Source organism: Chelmon rostratus, chromosome 8, assembly GCF_017976325.1.
Source record: "Chelmon rostratus isolate fCheRos1 chromosome 8, fCheRos1.pri, whole genome shotgun sequence".
Taxonomy (NCBI): Eukaryota; Metazoa; Chordata; class Actinopteri; order Chaetodontiformes; family Chaetodontidae; genus Chelmon; species Chelmon rostratus.
In genome coordinates, this window is record NC_055665.1 from 15253267 (window position 1) to 15273401 (window position 20135).

General features: G+C 41.3%; 1 protein-coding gene across 4 annotated transcripts in view; it reads left to right on the forward strand.

Annotated features, from left to right (window-relative positions):
• Positions 1–170: 170 nt before the first annotated feature.
• The window catches only part of tars2 (threonyl-tRNA synthetase 2, mitochondrial), a 30190-nt gene continuing 10225 nt past the window's right edge, over positions 171–20135 (forward strand). The window contains exons 1-10 of one of the 4 annotated variants that reach the window (XM_041941553.1): positions 171–366; positions 7684–7813; positions 7987–8192; positions 8276–8328; positions 8454–8580; positions 9553–9728; positions 10077–10362; positions 10509–10760; positions 12281–12445; positions 12532–14602. In XM_041941553.1, the coding sequence (XP_041797487.1) occupies positions 171–366; positions 7684–7813; positions 7987–8192; positions 8276–8328; positions 8454–8580; positions 9553–9728; positions 10077–10362; positions 10509–10760; positions 12281–12445; positions 12532–14525 (3585 nt within the window). In that variant the 3' untranslated portion in view covers positions 14526–14602. Of the gene's footprint in view, positions 367–7683; positions 7814–7986; positions 8193–8275; positions 8329–8453; positions 8581–9552; positions 9729–10076; positions 10363–10508; positions 10761–12280; positions 12446–12531; positions 17259–19320; positions 19557–20135 lie in introns of those variants that run through there. The other 3 variants (XM_041941554.1, XM_041941556.1, XM_041941555.1) reach the window with 3 other exon arrangements.

Sequence of the window (20135 nt, forward strand, 5' to 3'; positions counted from 1 at the left end):
TAGTTTCTTAGCTGTGTCGTTTTATGTGTTGTGTACTGTTACTTGCATTTGTAAATGTAGTTGTGTCGTTATAATTAAGGAAAACACGGGGGCGTGTTTCCAGTCGCCCTCATTAAGTTAGCTCCTTCATGCACACCAGCGGCGAGCGACCAGCAAAGAGAACAGGAAAGATGGCGGCCGGTTCTGGGGCTGCAAGCGGCCACGGAGCTCGCAGCTCCAACGCTGCTCTTGAAGCGTCTTTAGACCGGCGGTTTCAAGGAGTATCCAACACTATGGAGTCAATACAGGGACTTTCAACCTGGTGCATTGAAAACAAAAAGCACCACGGCCTCATCATTCGCTACTGGATGAAGTGGCTCAAGAAATGTGAGTAGCTTCCCACCGAGCCTAACCCGCTAGCTAGCTTACTTTAGCTAATTCAAATGCATTTCTGCGTTGGCCATGATTAAGCTCGCAAAAACAGCTGTAGCTTCTCATGGAAGCGTTGCATGAAGTGCGTTGCAATGCAGTGCATCACAAAACAACGGTCATCAATTTCTAAAGTGAATTTTAAATTGGTAATCGACTGTTATCAGTACTTGAAATTAGCTGCAAATACTGGTTAAGCTAACGCTAACGATTCGCTGCTCGTGATGGTCCCACTGCTAGCACTGTTTACTGTTGGGCCTCCAGGGGTTCATGGTCTGCCTTGACCGAGTCTGCTTTTTCACGAGTTGCCATGCACTCTACTGCTTATCTCTAAGAATACACTCATGAGATAAAGGTGGTTACAACGTAATTAGTTAGATTTAGCTACATATCCGCTTAAGTCGGCGCTTTGTAGTTTGATCTGTGAGCAAGTTCAGTTTTGGCTGACGGCGGGTCGTTTAACATGCATGATTGTTTTGGTGATGCAGTGGCTGATAATTTTGTTATGTAGGTAGTTCAGCAAGATCAAGGGAACACGAATTTATATGTTCTGCGTCTCTTTTTCTGTGGATCTTGTAGACGAATGCCATTAGGGTCAGACCGAGTTAAAACGCGCCACATATGAGCATCATTGTAAATTCTTGATGCACTTTACAGAAACCTCAGACTTTGCCTATCAAATTGCTTATGCCTCACTTTGGTTTCTTCACATTAAAAACGAACAACTGTGTATTAAATGTAATTATTGACTATTATAGCTTATGTTGGCCAAGCAGTTTTGTATATTTAAGTAATTAAAGCTGACCTGGTTGCAGTTTCGATACATGTTTGTTTCCCGTCAGTGAAGCATCACAAGTAGCCCTTGCAAACAAGTGTCACTGAAGTCTGACAAGTGTTGGCCTCATATCTACTTCAGGGTGGTTGTGCATTCACACACCAGTTTGTTCAGGTGCCCATAATCTGATTTATGATGGATTTAACAGTTTGTCCCCATGTTATTAATAGGCAGGCCTGTTGGCAGCATTTTACCAGTCTACTATTATTATTACTGCTGAATAAATAGACATTACAGCATAGCAGTCACAACCCTATTTTACAGCAGTGACTACAAATGTCCTGCATCTTGCTCTGGCTTGTGAGGTATTGTAACCCCTATAGGTTATTGTAAATCCTGCATGCAGCATTGCAAATACTGTAATGCTCATAATGAGGTCCAATTTTACTCTTGGGATGAAATGTAATCCCAAAATTACTTTCCTTAATTAACGTGTGTGCAGCAAATAACTACATTAATGTGAAAGTGCCCATAGTTGTTGTCAAATATGGGATCCCTGAAAAAGTTGTGGTGAATCCACTGCTCTCACTTCTTTAGCGTGTACTCTTTGACATATCATATCAGTTTTTAGGTTATGTTTTCACTTGGGGTTTTTTTTGCGAATCATAGGTCATTTGTCTGTTCCTTTGGTCTTCATCCCCCAAGTCTCTGACTTTTTAACGATGAATAATATTTCTGATTTTGCTTTTCTCAGTGTATGTTGTTATCATCTTATTACTTACAACTAAAGTTTTGACTCTCGCTGTCGTCTAACAAGTTTACAGAAATTTGCATGGCCTCTGACAGCAATAGAAAACAAGAATCACAATCTTTTATCGAGCAGTTATTGTGTTATAAGCGGACTGGTTTCTAACACCAGGAGCGATGAATGTTTCAGTGGATTTACAGATTTTGTCATCTTCTCAGCTGTGTGGGCAGAAAAAGAAGGCCACAGAATATGCCACTTATTTTTTGCTTGTCGATGTTGGTGAGGGCAGGAATATATTTTGTGGCTGTTGCTGGTGCTTGATGAAGGCATAATGCACCACTTGATCTTTTACATTGTTTTTGATAGTGTGATAAATTGCTAGAAATCTAAAACCTAATGTTGGAAAATTTTGTCTGTTGGTTGGGACTTTGTAATCCCTCTATGAATTAAGTTTTTTTTCTGTCCTGTGGAGAATGATTTTGTTTCTTAAGGTTGGCTGTAAAAATGATCTTTCGTTTTTTCTCATCGCTGTGGCAGGTTTTGAAAAGCTTAGTTTTCTGTGTGTTTTTGTAAAGAACTTTCAGTTGGTGCGTAGTTTAACTTGTGTGAGCAGTAATGGCTTATTATCATGATGTGAATATCCAGAAGTGATTAAATGCCAAATCAAATATTTGTTGTTGAAGTTTTATATGATACAGGATTTGACTAATTTAGATGTTTTATATTTATGGGAGCCAGTGTGTGTGTATATGTAAAACATTATGATCATAATATTTTATACTAAATTCACATGAAAGTTAAATGGTTAAAGGTATTGTTGTTGACACAGTTATTTTATTTCTTTAATTTGATTTAAAATTTTTATTAAAACGCTATTTACATTTGCATAGTTATACACATTCACACATGGCTGCCCAGTCTCATCTGCTGGCCACTGAGCAGCTGGGGTTCAGGTAACGAAGGAGGAGTTAAGATAAGATAAGATAAGGTAAGACTTTATTAATCCCCAGCTGGGGAAATTTGGGCATTACAGGGAGCATGTAATAGCAGTTGGAAAAAGAAATAGAGAAATACAAAATAAAAGCTGACTATATTCAGTACAGGCCAAAAGTTTGGACACACCTTCTCATTCAATGCGTTTTCTCTATTTTCATGACTATTTACATTGTAGATTCTCACTGAAGGCATCAAAACTATGAATGAACACATGTGGAGTTATGTACCTAACAAAAAAAGGTGAAATAACTGAAAACATGTTTTATATTCTAGTTTCTTCAAAATAGCCACCATTTGCTCTGATTACTGCTTTGCACACTCATGGCATTCTCTCAATGAGCTTCAAGAGGTAGTCACCTGAAATGGTTTTTTACTTCACAGGTGTGCCTTATCAGGGTTAATTAGTGGAATTTCTTGCTCTATCAATGGGGTTGGGACCATCAGTAGTGTTGTGCAGAAGTCAGGTTAATACACAGCTGACAGCCCTCTTGGACAACTGTTAAAATTCATATTATGGGAAGAACCAATCAGCTAACTAAAGAAAGCGAGTGGCCATCATTACTTTAAGAAATGAATGGCAGTCAGTCCAGAAAATTGCAAAAACTTAAAATGCGTCCCCAAGTGGAGTCACAAAAACCCATTAGGCGCTACAACGAAACTGGCAGACATGAGGACCGACCCAGGAAAGGAAGACCAAGAGTCACCTCTGCTTCTGAGGATAAGTTCATCTGAGTCACCAGCCTCAGAAATCGCAAGTTAACAGCAGCTCAGATCAGAGACCAGATGAATGCCACACAGAGTTCTAGCAGCAGACCCATCTCTAGAACAACTGTTAAGAGGAGACTGCACGAATCAGGTCTTCAAGGTCAAATAGCCAGTGAAGTTCTCAGATGATACAGCCATTGTTGGATGTGTATCGCAGGGGAACGATTTGGAATACAGGGAAGTCATCACTACCTTTGTCGACTGGTGTGGACTAAACCACCTGCACATCAGTGCCGGCAAGACCAAGGCGATGGTGAATGACTTCTGTAGGAAAGCATCACAGACTACACCGGTGTGCATCCAGGGTTTTAACATTGAGATCGTGGAGGAGTACAAATACCTGGGTGTTCACCTAAACAATAAACTGGACTGGTCCACTAACACTGATGCCCTGTACAGGAAGGGCCAAAGTCGTCTTCATCTCCTGAGAAGACTGAGGTCCTTTGGAGTATGTAGGGCATTACTGAGGACTTTCTATGACTCTGTGGTTGCATCTGCAGTCTTTTATGCAGTGGTCTGCTGGGGCTACAGAAGCTCTTAGAGGGACAGAAAGAGACTCAATAAACTGGTCAGGAGAGCTGGCTCTGTCCCCGTCTGCCCTCTGGACACCACTGAGGATGTAGGTGAGATGAGGATGTTAGCCAAGCTGACATTGATATGAATACGATACGAGAATGCCAAGAGTGTACAAAGCAGTAATCAGAGCAAAGGGTGGCTATTTTGAAGAAACTAGAATATAAAACACGTTTTCAGTTATTTCACCTTTTTTTGTTAAGTACATAACTGTACATGAATGTGTTCATTCAATGTAAATAGTCATGAATATAAAGAAAACGCATTGAATGAGAAGGTGTGTCCAAACTTTTGGCCTGTACTGTATATGTACATTTTATACAAAGCACTACAAAAAAGAAAAAAAATGTAAAAAGTATATATTGCCAAGTTAAGTGCTGATCCAAGGGGTTGAACTGGTGACCTTCCAGTCACCAGCTGGCTTTTCTAACCTTAAGACCACCACTGCCCCAACATGGAAGTAATACATTGAGAGCCAAAGAAATGTAGAGTTTCTAGTACAGAATGGCTGCTTAAACAACATCAGAAAATTTATTTTGTCAGAATTTGTCATAGGATTTTGTTTAACTTTGACTAACTTTGTGCTGCAGACCTGCCAGTATAGGTCTCGGCCCTAAAATTTGGAGGTTTGAATTATTTAATGGGGAGTTTTTTTTATCAAATCACCGCCATCTCAGACAAGTCATCATGTAGGCATTTTTTTAATCCCCCTGCATCACTGACCACAGGGCAATGCATGCTAAAAGCTTATGCTGACAGCACACAGTGAACTGCTGTGTGCTGGCTGAGCCATTGTTTTCAAAAGGAGAGCAGTGCCAACTATCCAAGAGGCAATCTACTGATCACCATTTATTGGTGGCTATTGTCTGACAGGTTGGATCTGGGTCAACCAAAAAAAAAAAAAGGGGGGGGGTCCTTTTGTCATGTCATCTTTTAATTAAGATGGGAAAGAGACAGAAAAGCTCTTCTGTGATTAAAACATTATTCGAGTATGGGAGAATGTCAGAACTCACCACTGCCAACATGCTGTTTCTGGGATATTTGTAGCATAAATTGTGTTATGAACGTTTTTCAGTGTAAGTTGAGAAATGTAACTGTTGTGAAGATTTAGTGAGGATGATAAAAATGCAGGATGGAAAGGCACAGTATAGTTAATGTGTTCTGTGTGTGAGTCAGTGTTTTAGGATACAGTGAACAGAAACATGTATGACTCGAGCTGAACAGTTAATCGAAATATGATCAAAATCGCAATAATACCAAGTGCAATATCCAAATCACAGGAGCTGCATTTTTTTGATAAAGGTAAAATTTGTCATGCCATTCTAAATGGGCTACAAATAATGCTCTCCAGATATAAAGGAACCTGCTTGTTTGGTACAGACCCCAGCAAAAACTGACATAATTTTTTTTTTCATTAAAAATAAAATGCAAAAATTACCATTCTATCATTTCAGCGGGAAGATATGAAAAAAGCAGTACATTATTGAACGTTGAACACAAATGTTGGTGACTTTGTTTTAAGGACCAGTTTTGGCTTGACTCTTTTGCCATTAATAATATTTTAGCTTGTCTTTCATATCGTTTCACACACATGTAAATGTTAAGACCTAACTGAAGTTGGTGCTGCGCCGTCTGTGGATAGTTTTTAGATTAATTGGCTGTTTCAAGTTACAAATACTGCAAACTCTGTTTCAGCATTGGGATGGTGCAAATTAGATGTAACACTTCAGGCCAGATATTCTAATTTGAAATTAGTTTGGGTGTCTTAACTATCTGTATTTAATAATTTTAAGTGATTAATGCAGTGTGTTTGACTTTGTATGTGCATGAGTGGATGTTAGCTTTGAGGAGGGAATTGTCATCTGTTGTTGTTCAAGGCTATCTAGAAGCTCAGGTGCTGTGACTCATGTCACCCTCATTATTTGATGCATTGTTGTGAATCTGTTAGGTAAAAAATTATTCAATGCCAGCCTAGATACTCCTGATTATTGCACCTTATTATAGGTTTAAAGAACTCCTCATGTTTTTTTAAGTATTTGTTTTAATGCTGCTATTTAAAAGTAAAAAAAACTATGAAAAAATATTTTCAAAAAACGTTTTAGCAAGGATCTCTCAGTGTGTTGTAAACAGTGAAGAGCATATTTGCATATTGTCAGTGTATGCTGATGAGATATATTTGATCTTTGTTCATATTAACTTCCTTTGAGAATTTTAGCGCTCTAGTTTTTTTTTCTGCATGGAGCTTGTTTTTTCCTTTTTGTCTGCTTCCCTTGTTGCTTTTTGCCTTATCTTTTGTCCATCTTGTGGAGCTGACTATTAGATAAGTTGACATATGTACAGTTCCTTTGCATAGACTGTAGCAATGTTTTGTTGATGGAACTAAGGTATTAATCTTATATCTTTAAGACTAACTCAGATGCGAACCTCTGCTAAAATGTAAACTGACTTTGAGAAAGATGACACATGAGATTTAAACCTTTTATAAGATACATACTATAATCTGTTTTGTTCCTGAAAGTCAGAGAACAAAAATCCTGTTTACGGGCTGTTATTGAATTCTGCTGGTTAAGTCAGTGACTGAAAATGAATCTATTTTAGAGGAGTAGAAGACATCATTGTGTCCTTATCATTACTGTATTCCTTTTGGAGCTGCATGTCTCATGCTAAAGTTAGGTCACTATGGAAAAATATTTCTGGATCTATGAATGAACTAATCATATCAGCAAAAGCAGACACAGTCTTCAGCCTTCTGTTCAATCACAGCTGTTTCTGTTCACTAACAATAACTCAATAGATCAGAATGCTTTAAAGGCTTTTGGATGAAACCCAGCTGACGCTGAAGGGCTGATATGATATCACTGGATACTGACTTATGTGACAGATGGATTTCTATCAATGTGTATGATGAGATAATGATAAATATTTGTATTTTTACAGAAACACAAAATGTTTGATAATGACAACAAAGATTAAAAAAAAAAAAAGACTGTGACCAAGATATGCACTGCGTAAAACATTTTACAGTTGATGTTGAAGCTGTTCAAATAAATTCCTCCAACAAACCTGGATTGCAGTTCACATGTATTGCAGATTCTTGTGACTTATCATCCAACATATACGCTAATACAATAATGTGTCTGTGATAAAATCAGTGATTATATCGACCCAGTCAATTTATTAGTTGTTGTTCGGCTATAGAACAGTCTCCTTATGGATAAAAACGTGCATTAAAGTTGGAAGTATTATTGCAATGTTTTATGGTCAAATATCTGTATCAGCCACGCAATGCAAATACAGGTTAGATGGTTTTAATGAGTGCCTGAATCTCAAACCATTTTATGAATTTGTATAACCTGTAAGAGGAATTTGTACTCTTAATCTTATCCTTTCTTCTTTGTTTGCTTTGTTTTTTTTTAAGCTGACAACAATCACCGCTTGAATCTCTTCTACCTTGCCAATGATGTGATACAGAACTGCAAAAGAAAGAACGCAATTGTCTTTCGTTCAGCCTTTGCAGAAGTCCTTCCTAATGCCGCACAGCTCATCAAGTGAGTACACTGAGGTTTTATTCAGCTCTAGTATTGGACCAACATAAATATGTTGGGGTTTTTTTAATCTGCATGGCTGTTACTGGAAAATGTACAAGTAAGAAATGCTTTGCCTGTCTATGCTTTGTGCTAGCACTGAGTTGTACCATGTTGTCATTTTGAATTATTGTCAGAGATGGGAAGGTCCGCAAGTCAGTGGAAAGGATTTTTTTGATTTGGGAGGAGAGGAGTGTGTATCCTGAGGAGGTCATTGCTCAGTTCAAAGCCAGCTTGAACAAAAAGGAAAAGGAGCGAGAGAAGCACAAGGAGAAGGAGAAGGAGAAGGAAAAGGAAAAGGCAAAAGAAAAGGAGAAAGAAAAGGAGACGCCATCTGCAAATGGTCAGTTTGGTTCTTTTCACATTACCTACAGTTTCAATTCTGATTATATGTCAAGTTTTTCATGTTTTACTTTTATTCTCCAGCCCCAGCCAACCCCAAAGCTGCCCTCAAGTCCAAGATTGTGGCAGAGTTCACAGTAAGTCTTGTTTATCAGTTTTGTCTTGCATTACTTTGTCTTGCATGTTGTTTTGGAATGTGTCTGAAATAGAAGTGCTGCAGCTCTTGTCATCTCTGTTAATTTGCGCTCTGTTTCTTTTCCAGCCCCACTCCCTCATTGAACAGTTATCGAGATATAAGCGAGCAGTTGCAGAAGAGGAGTTCAGGGAGAAGCAGCTGGCAGCTCTCAGGGTGGATGTCTGTAGCACGGAGGCTCTTAAGAGACTTAAAGGTCAGATGTCACTGAGCTTATTTCTACATCTTCACACACTTATTGTCCTGTGCTTTCTTGTGTCTCGCGCCGCAAATATACCTGAAACTTGGAGGAGGTGAAACAGGGCTGCTAATATTAACACAAGAGAAAATAGTTCCAATGAAAACTGTTCACAGTAAGATCTGTGGCTCATCATGAGAAAAAGGGATATTGTTTGTGGAACCAGACAATTTGGCTGGCTTTTTCATTTTCTGATGGCACTGGCATTGACCTGTCAACTGTTGCTTTTGGTGTTTTGCTTTAGATTTAAAAACAGAGGGGACGTTGAGCCATAGAACAGAATTATTTCTAGATGACACAAGAAACTTTTCTTCTCTGTACACTTGAACACCTGATGTTCAAAATTCATTTTCAGAAGTCTTAAAAGTTTTTTCCACTGGTCTTCTTATGAAACATAAGTTATTGACCTAAATGCCAGACCTGTGATAGCAGATTGCTAAGCCTCTTTCGCACATAGTTCCTGATAAATTACTAGTATAAACTTTCAGGCACCACTAGTGATTTTCACTATTCACACATGCAGCTACATTCAGTAACATTTCCATCTTTGTCTTTTCACACGTCGTGCCCAAATAGATGGAGCAAGGGACAGTCCGGCACATGAGTGTAATGCAGCATTTCTGAGATGAACAATGTTACTGCATTCGTTTACAACACAGTTGTACCTGAATTGTCCCTGAAATGTTACCAGGTCTTCAGGTGGGAAATTGGCAACACAGATTTTCCTAAATATTGATCCCTGACCCATTCACACATGACCCCATGCAGGAAGTGTTCCTGAGCATTTCACAGGTAGACTGGATGTGTTAACTGTGAAATGTGATCTGTATTTCATTTTAACATTCACAGTATCTTCTGTTGAACCACAAGAAACATGTATAAACCCTGCATTTCACTTTTTGCTTGTTTGATAATTGTGTCCTGTTGCAGATAAGGCAGGAGGGAACAAGTTTGCTAAAGACTTTGAGGACGGCAGTCTGAAGCTGCAGGAGTTTGTCGGCTTCCTGGACAAAGAGTTGAAAACGGGGCCTCCTCTGCTGGAAGCTTTGGGAAATGCAGACATTTTCTATGAGATGCAGTACAAGGAGGTTAAGATTGTGGCCAATGTGAGTGTTAGGTCAAATGACATCATCACTTTCCCTGCTTAGATGGTGCTGTTACAAATCTAAAGAGATGAGGATTTTGTTTGTTTTTGTGGTAGGGGAAATGGTTTAGCAGACAATGATTTGTGACTTGTTAATTAATGTTAAATGGTACTATTTATCTCTTTATTACAAAATTAACAAAATGGTGGGCAATACATTTGCTATAAATCTACTGATGTCATTCCTATGTTTATCCTAGAAGAAAATATAAATGTCACAATAGATATGAGTTAGCTTGAATATCCTTTTTATCTTCCTCATATCTCCTGTTTAATTCTCTCTCCTCCTCCTTCCTTCCTCCTCTGTTAGGCGTACAATGCCTTTGCCAACCGTGTGGCCAGTCTTAAAAGGAAATTGGATTCCCTCAAGTCGACTCTACCTGGACCTGAGGACTCTCCCATACCTTCACCCTCTGAAGATGCCCCCTCTCCCACTGGCTCTGACTCACCCTTCCTGGGGCTTGGGACAGGCAGAGCCCAGGTGGATCCAGAGCTGGATGGTAAGGCCATGGATGAAGGAGAAATACCAAGTGACAACAGAGACATGGAGGACATGGATATGTCTGATGAAGAGGTTGATGCTACCACAGCAGGGGGTAAGTGCTACAGAGTGTTGTAGTGGGGTGAGAATTGTATTTTCCATACAGATCCATATTAGGCTGCCCAGTTGTACTGTTGTAATTCAGATTTGAGAATGTGTCCGCTCTTTGAATTATCTTTGAATAATCAATTTTACTATCAGATGACAAGAAAGACAAGGCGTCTGCTGCTGTTGCCAAGGCCACAAAGTCAGATGCAGCATCAAAGCCTCCCACCACACCTACAAAAGCTTCAAAGACCAATTCTTCCGCTGCCACGGCCACCCCAGTGACCTCCACCTCTGCAACTGCTCAAAGTGCTCCAACAACCCCTCTGGGAGTCAATCTGGAGAAGGTGGACCTGGGAAAGATCAGTTCCATTCTCAGCTCACTCACATCTGCAATGAAGAGTACAGGTGTGTTCAGGGGTTGGGGAAGATGAGTGTGATAGTGATGAGAATCTGCAGCTAAAAATCTTCACACAAGTTGAGGATAGTAGAGGTCATTGTGAGATAAGATATTATGTACAAATGTTCTGATAGAAACTTTAATTATCACTGATGATATATTCACTTTGATTGAGCCACAAGGAACTACAGGTGTGTTACCTGTCAGAACCTGAAACCAGCTTTGTCATACTGTTTTATCAAAGGGTTTGTAATTGTGGCCATAATATATGAAATAGTAACTGACTATTGGTAGAACTTCTCTTCAGAGATACAGAATCTTTAATTTATTTGACCCTCCTTTAGCTTGAAATAGCTAATTCAGCAGTAAGGTAATTACTGTATAGCATCTCTGCACCATATAATTTTGAGTCATTGTTCATTGAACAGACCTTGATGGGGCTGGGTACCGAACTTCAATACTTATATTGCACAGGCCAAATTGCTTCAATACTATTGGGTATTAAAAATGCCTTGTCATTTGGTACCAAAATTTGATACCTAATGATTAAATGTCATAAGCATCATTGAACTAAAGAGCATACAGCATGCTTGTACCAAGGTCTAAAAATGCTGGTGATTGGCTGGCTTTCATTACATGTTGTAGAGATATACCACTGCGCCCAGAGATGGGACTCCATTATTTTTCTTTTAACCGCCAGTTGCTTACCTGCACAGATAACTTAGTAAACCTTTTTGCTGCTTGTTAGTTAGCCTGTGAAGTTAACTTATATCTCCTGGTCAGTGAGTCCATTCATTACCTCCACCAGTGCATCCACCCCTTGCCACTGGAGGGATGCTTACAGACCCGACAGGTAATAGGAGAGAAACGCCTGGACCTGACACAGTGGATGATTGTCAGAACAGGGCTTCTGCACAGAGAAATTAAGAGGTCTTACTTTGCCAATACTTCACAGTACCTCAAATAAAACGTTGAATTAGGCAGACTACACCCTACAATCACGTATTGCTGCCCTCTACTGTTTATTATTATTGTTGCTTTTGACAGTTATTTACATTTTTTATATAGTCCAATACTGTGCAGATATTCCATCAGTTTCTTCATTTTAGTCCAATTCAGTTTAGTCCAGTCTGTTAAGTGAAGTGGTTGGACTGCTCCCAGTCCTCCCAACTTTCTTCTTTACAGTGAGTGAATTATACTGAAATTTGTAATTTTTGCTCTAATTTCTCTCAGTGGATTGGTATTGAAAAAAGTATCCATCAGGAATTGGTACTGAAGTCAAGGTATCAGTCCTAGACCTCAGTATGGTCATGGTAAAATGCTAAATATAGCAAAATGAAAGTAAAGTAAATGAAAATAAATTAATGCATTTTGTACCATAAATTAATTTTTAAATTAATGTACTTCAAATGTTTGAAGCTGAAAGTTCGTTGGACCTGGACAACAAAGACTTAAGGAAGGAAAATGTAGGTTTTGCGTTTTAGATTGTTTTTAAACCAATTCCTCTTTGTCCTTGAACTCTTCTCAGCAGCTAGCCCTGCCCGGCCGTCTCCAGGAACACCCACCACTCCCTCTGGCCAATCAGCAGCCTCCAAAGTGACCCCCTCAAGCCCTGCCCTGGCCAGCATCCTGTCACGTGTTGACATCACACCTGAAGGCATCCTCAATGCTCTGTCTAAAACAAACACACAAGGTAAGAAACACATGCAGTGCAGTTTGTTTTAATATTTAATGGAAAATATCACTAAATTTTACTAATCATTTTCTGTCTTGATGCAGGTTTGTCTTCTCTCTTGCAAAGTGTGACCAACACCTCTTCTGCTCCTCCCACCCGAACTTCCCCCGAATCATCAGCAGTTAAAACCCCGCTCACCCCAACCACCCCAAAAACAAAACCCACTGTGGGCAACAGCCTCAAACGAGACACACCTGCGAGAACCAGAGACTGGGAGAAAGAGAGACAACTGTCCCCTCCTCCTCCACCCCCTCCTCGTCCCTCAGCCCTTCCTGTTTCTCCCCCCAGCCTAGAATCAAAAATCAACAGTTTCTTGCAGGGGAATCCAGGTTTTAGTCTCGCTCTAGGTGATGTCAGTCCCGATGGGGTGGATGGGACCCCAGTGAGAGATGAGGCTGCTGGCACCCCCACCCAGGACGAGATCATGGACACACCTGGGAGTGTGCCGGAATCTCTAGGGTCATCTGGAGGTCATAACCTGTCACCCACAGCTTACCGCAGCGAACCCTGGGATGCTGTGATCACCCCATCGGGAAGCAGCAGCAACGGAGACTTTCTGAGCTCTTCCTCCTCCTCCCGGTATGGAGCCGGGAAAAAGAGCGGCACAAAATTAAAGGACGATGAAATGAATGTGAGGAAACACGTCCCCTCCTCCCCAAGTAATGACATGAAGGGTAAGAAAGATGGACAACACGGACAGTTAAGGATGATGGGAAACAGCCGAGGGATTGGAGAAAGAAGACTGTCTGCAGGCACCCGTAAGGCGAGCAGTGGCTCAGATGATGGAAGTCTGAGTGGGAAAAGAGAAGACAAATGCAAAAGTCAAGAGTCTTCAGCTGCAGGTGGGAAGGAGGGCCAGTACCATCGTATAGAGACACTAGTTTCGCCCTGCACTGAAGGGGCACCCATTCAAACTCTAGGCTACTCTAATCGCCCACTCGCTGGAGAACGCATCAAGACGGTAGAGAGCATCCGTGTGATTGGTCGAGGCTCTCGGCGAGGGGGAGGGGCTGGTGGTCGGCCAGGGGGAGCGATGTGGTACGAAGAGGAGGAATACATGGAAGCTCAGCCTCCCTCACCCCATGATGTCCCCCCTCCTCTTAACATTGGCCAGGGAGGCAACGAGGACATGACCCCTTCTATGCCTCTTCCTCCCCCACATCTCCTCCTCCCACATCTCCACCCTCTTCCGCCCCATCCTCTCTCACATCCCCCACAAACTCAGTTCCAAATGCCCTACCACACTGAGAACATGCAGACTCCTCCTCCATCACTCCTTCACCAGCATCCTCCTCCTACATCCCCTTTATTTGGCGGACCTCCACCGATTCCCCGACCCCCTCCACCTCCTGTACCGCAGCGTCCTTCCCCTCCACCCACCCACCCCACTGTGCCCTCTGCAGTAATGGTGGGGGGAGTGTTGGTCCCCATTGACCGGCCCCTTTCTTTCCCTCCCCCAGTCAGACCTGAAGGTACTGATCGAGGCGGGATGGGGCCCAGAGGAAGCAAAGTAGGCCCTCCACCCCTCATGTCATCGTTGCTAGGCGAGCCCCCTAAGCTGCCCCGCCCTGGCACAGTTAAAGAGCCTTTTGTTCCACGCCATGCAACCCCTCTCCACCGCCCAGGTACCCCTGGTGTTCCTCTACCCTTACTGGGCAGAGTGAAGGAGCCTCTGAGTCTACCTCTTCCATCTCCCTCTCCCACATCCTCCACAACCTCCCCCTCCACTCCTAGTTCCCCTGCAGTTGACACGGCTCAGTCCTCTGCCCCTCCTCTCCACAAGCCCCCAACTAGTCCTCCAGCTCAGCCCCGCAACCAAACCTCCAACCCCGTTCCCCTCCTCAACTTGCCTAGCCCTCGACCCCCGATCCTCTCAGTGCCCATCCCACAGAGACCTCTGCTACGAGGCCGAACCCCCTCTCAGCAGCTTAACCAGGATCACCACCTTGGGGGGTTTCGTGGGGGCAAGCGGCCCGGTCCTCCATTCACAGGTGGTCCCTTCCATGCCAAGAGACCCTTCTTACCCCCACGCTACTGAAGTGGTCATCTATGACATGCTGAACGGGAAGTGCAAACACCCTGCACTGAAGTGCAGAGTGTGTGTTAGCCCTGCTGGTATGAGCCCAGATATCTTCACTTTGTTAATTAGCTTGAATTAAAACTACCTTAGGTTGTATGTAAATAGCTGATTAAATCGTCATCCTTCAGCTAGGTAGCCAGCCAGTCATCTTACACTGTACAGTACAGCTATGAGGTTATCACTTACATAATGCAGAGTATTGTGTAACAAGTCTCAGTCTATCACTTTTTTTTCCATCTCTCTCCAAATACAGTAGATAGAAGTTTCATTAGGTCTGGTACAAGAGTGACATAACCTTAGAAAGAAAACACAGATAGTTCAAGCGAAGTGAAACAATACTTAATTAAGAGTATGCCCACCTGTGTGATTGTTGGGTCACTTTACCTGAGAGAGAGAGCGCAGGAGAGTAAAAGAGACAGGTATGGGTCTCAGAGGACACAGAGGAAAAAACTGAAATCAATAGTTTGACATTTTGGGAAAATATGTTTCCTGACTTTCTTAAAGAGTCAGATGAGATCAATACCACTCTCATGTCTGTCCATTAAATAAGCTACAGCCAGCAGCTGTTTGTCTTAGCTTAGCATAAAGACAGGAAACAGGGTGAAACAGCTACCCTTGATCTGTTCCCAGGTTTGAAAAAAAACAAACAAAAAAAACAAACCTACTAACACACAAGTTCACGAATCACATCTTGTTAATTTCATCCAGACAAAGACTGAAGTGCATAAATACGTACCAGACCGTTTTGTGGCCGGGCGCACTTACTTCATGGAGTGTCCGCTGTTTGCTGCAACCTCACAGAAACAAGATTCCTGGAAGGCACTGCGCCGGCCACAGAAGGCAGGTTGATTTTGTCTCAGGGCTAGCTGTCTGCCCCTGTTTTCAATCTTTATGCTAAGCTAAGATAACCGTTTGCTGTCCCATGCAAGAAAGCCAATAACTTTAGTTCCCAAAATGCCAAACTCTTCCTTTAAAAATGTTTGAAGTGGTGATTGAAGTAGTGTCCAAAGTAATCTCTTCTTCCAGGAGTGTATGTGTGTGTGCTGTGTGTCCTAAAATGGTATTTCTCTTTTGAACAGATTAAAGTTGTGTTGCAGCTGAGGCTAACACTTGTTCCTATATCCAGAGTACTTACTGTAAATAGCATTCTTCTCTTGCTCAGCCTTTTCCACACTTCCATCTCTCCCACTGTATATCTCTAAGCTTGTAAATATAAAAACTGAGATGATGCAGCTTTTTTCTCTTCAAGCTCTTGTTTCTGTTAATGAGGACAATGATCGTCACTCACGTACCCCGTCTTTACTGTGATTGAGGCCTTGGATAAGCTTTAGCTCCAGAAGAATTTCTCCGCAGTATCTGTCGCACCTTTCTGTCCTCCTTTTGAAACCACCATGCAGAAGAGGAGGGTGAAGATATTTCTGTTTTTATTTCCAACATAAATGTCTGCCTGTGCGCGCTTCAAGTTAGACTGAGTCATGAAGATACTCAGTAGTGGATGGCGGGTGGGGGGAGGTATTTCAGCTTGAACCACTCTCTTGCTAGGCTGACATGTACTGACTTGAATAAAATCCAGAGTTTCAATTCAACTGGGGGGGAGACATTTTATTTGGTCACTATTAATCACATGAATTGCGCTGTTGTAATTTATTTGCGCTGTTCAGCTGATTTTTCTGCTTGTTTTCTGAGAAATTGTTTTTATGTATTTACACAGCTGCTGCCATCTTCATATTGCATTAACATTTACCGCCTTTGTTTTTTGCGCTTTTTTTCCACTAGATAGAATTGGCAGTTTTCCATTTGCAACAGCACCCACAGATGGTATCGGGGGTAAAAACATTTGAGCTAATTAGGGTTGTTTTGAAAATGGACTATTTAAATACTCCAGTTGTTTGGCCTTTTCCTCTGTTTTGTTTTTTTGCTAGTTTTATGCTTTTGCCCTCCAGCACCTGTGCTTACCTTGTGCTCAAGTGGCTTTGTCCAGAAACACCCCTGCACCTCTAAAAACTTTTGAGGATAAAACAGGGGTCAGGACAAGGGCGGTAATCTTTCCTCTTGTGCAGGAATTCTATACATAATACTTCCCTCTGTCCCACACTAATGTAGATTACCCCACGCAGTGAGAGGTGCATGTTGGGTGTTGCTGCTCAAAGCCTCCGGTGTTTGTCTAGATTATGGAGTGTGTGTTGTCTCCTGTGCTCATTTTTAAGTACAGTTCATCAAGATACACTGAGCACCTGCAAATGTTCCCACATAAAGTTGGTGAATAGCTACATTGGAAAAATGTAACAACAAAGAGCATATTTGTCACTACAGTGTTAGCGCATCATCAGAGTTCTGATGTTTCACTGAATGTTATATGTCTGCTACCACCCTCTGTAAACTGTATGTTTTTTACCTGCAAAAACAGCTAAGTATCGACCCAAATCATTGGGGTGTTCACGTTGCACAGAGAGAAAGCTAGATTCATTGTTACAGGCATCTTCCCGCTTACTAAGCGCCAACCAAGTTCGCTATTTTAGTTGTCCCTGTAAATAACCTCCGTCTGCCCTTCACCTCTATTTTGACAAATTAAGTTTGAAGTTGACTGAACTTGTGACAAAGCTGATGGTCTCTGTACATTTGATAAGATGATTTGCTCTTACTGCTGTTCACATCAATGATGCTATATCACTGGTCTTTGAGTGTCCAATCCTTTCTGGTGTGATGAACATGCACACATTCTATTATTGTCACAGTTACTATATGCATACTTAGAGGGGTGAAAACATCTTCAGATTTTTTTTTTTTGTTACACAAATGCAGAATCATAAGGACAGCAACACCTTTTAGTGCTTTCATGGAGTTCCTTGCATCCATTTTCCTCACTTATTTAATACACCCTGCACTTTGTTTTTTGTTGCACTATTGGACTGTAAGAAGTCGGTGCTCTGTCTTAGTTGAAAAAGGGAGGTAATTTGCTGTTTTCTAGTCCTTTTTTTCTCTTGCAAATACCTCAACTCCAACTTTTCTCTTATTACCTCCTTGAGAAGACTGTGCTCTTTTTTTTTTTTTTGGTTTTATTTTGTTTTTTGGGGGATTGTTGCTTAACATTTCCACACTACAATGCACCATGTTGTAGGAAAGTCACATTTTAGAATTGCAATTTAAAACCTTTGTAACATTAGTGATAATCAGCCCTATAGCTTTACACAGGTTTTGACCATTACATGGGCTGCATTTGCAGCATTCACTGACTACATTTATATAGAGTCTTTGATGACCCAGTTCCAGTGGACTAGCCCATAACCTCAGTCAAAACATTAACAGAATAACACTAAGCAATGGTGCTTCTTTTATACATACATTTATTATGCAGTTAATATGATGTAAGCATGAATTAACTAAATGCATTCATGTTGCACCAACATCTTTCAAGCTACGCTGGACATTCAAAGAGAGAGGGCCTCTGTGCCATTATTTTACAATTAACAGTGAAAATTGTTATATGCTGTTGATATAGTCAAACTGTGAGGTCCTTAATGATGATACTGCACCAGCACCATGAGGCATCTCTTGTTAGGAAGTGAACATGTAAACACCTACCTTGTTTCTACACAAAGTTCTACCTAAGTGTGTTCTTTCTGCAACATTTCACCATGGACATAGTGACGTGAGTGAGCAATTACTGAAGGCGGTCCCATATTTTATAATCCACACAGGGTTTATCAATAATTGGGTCCAACCACAGTAAATGGTCTAGATTTGGCCAGTAAGACACCACTTGATTGATGAGACGAAAAAGCCTTTATAGATGCTAAAATGCAAAGTATTTATACAATTAGATGCGTTAATGTATTTTAACATTGATGATGGATATCTCCACTATGTAGATGCACGATTTTCTTCCATCTGAAAGTGCTGCAACTCCCCCAAGTGGCAGTTCAGTGGAACTTCAGCACTTAAGAATAAATACATCCAAGCCCCCATTATGCACAGCTGTAACTACAGCAACCCACTTCTGTAGGCTAATTCTTCTGAAAATGGTGAAACCCATAATGTATTCACGTCCTTAGGCAGAATTAACTGAGTTGTTCGTTACCTTGGGTACGGCAGTTTATCTGAAAGTTATTACTCGTCAAAAGTATTCACTGATCACTGCATTCAGATGTTCAAAACTGCTTACATTGCGCTTTTGTTGCAATAGTTTCCTCGGGGTATTCTTTAACGTGTGTCAATAATTTGAGCAGCTGCTACAGTGAAGGTCGTTTTCGTAGTGGTAATATAATTGTTTTAAGTTAGATTCTCTCAATTTACTCACTTATCAAAAAGAGTAACGCTCCGGGCATTAAACCAATAGGTTTTAAATGCAGCTGTAGTTACAGCAGATGGCTATGACAGCAAAGTGCGCAGCTCCATAATGGAGCACAGCGACTCTGCTGTTCTGCCTTGTTTCCTGTGGAAATGCTGTAGGTCGATGTCTCTGTGAAAGTACTTTGTGTTGCACACCAGTGGATCAGTGAAGTGCAGGCGCAGTTAAGATGATCTCCTGTGGTTATGGATGGGCTTGTGTTGTGCTTCACCTGTCGCCATCTCCCAAAGGATGAACTGTGTCGTTTAAATTTCAGCATATTTTTAATTCTGTCTGAAATACCTGGTCTGAATGTGCATGATTTTAGGTGTTAACATCGGGATATTATTTTTTTTTTTTTAGCTCTATAACTGTAGATGTACCGTGTGTGCAGTTCCTGTGTGTACGCACATTCTGGGGTGGACTGTCGAGAGCGCGCACGTCGCTTGATAGCAGCGTCATGACGTCCTCGCTGCTGTTGAACTGTGCTTCCGGTGTTATGGCTGCTCTCAGAGAAGGTTGAAAGTAATGTAGGGACTTTGGAAATTAACGCGTTTGTTTAGGCCGGTGTGTCTAGGATGTCGGTGACACGGCTATTTCGGCTGGTTATCTGTCGGCCGGCAGCTCGTGCGACACTTCGCGCACACAGGAAGTACAGCAAGGTGCGCGAAGTTGTTATTACTGCAGTACAGTAACAGCTAACGTTAGCCACCAGTTAATTTTGTGGCGTGTCAGTGCTGAGAGCTGCAGCTGTTCTTGTTATTTGCCAAAGGTCTGAATCTGATTTTTTTGCGGTATAACAGCTAAACTATCTGACTACTTAAACCTTAGTTCTCAGTAGTTTTAACAGTATCTTCAGTCATATAGGACAAGGCTTGGCGAGTGTGTTTGTGATGTCATGTGCACACAGCACAGTGTTGTGTATGAGTGACATGGACCCAGACATACCCTGCAATTCTCTCTGCTCCATCTCTTTCATTTGGTTTTGCGATTTCCCAAAAAAAATAATGGAAACAGTCACATTATTTCTGACTGTTGTCTTCAAATTGATAATTTAGGCTATGGTTGTCAGTATTTCATATTCAATTTAATGTAAAATAGGCGTAGGTGGTAAAGTTAGTGAGAAGAAAATCTAATGCCGAGGCATTTCATTTATTCTTTGATGTATTACTTAATTACTTAAATTAGGTATAACAATAATTTAATTCAGGAATGTGGCATCGCTGTACCAGAACACACCC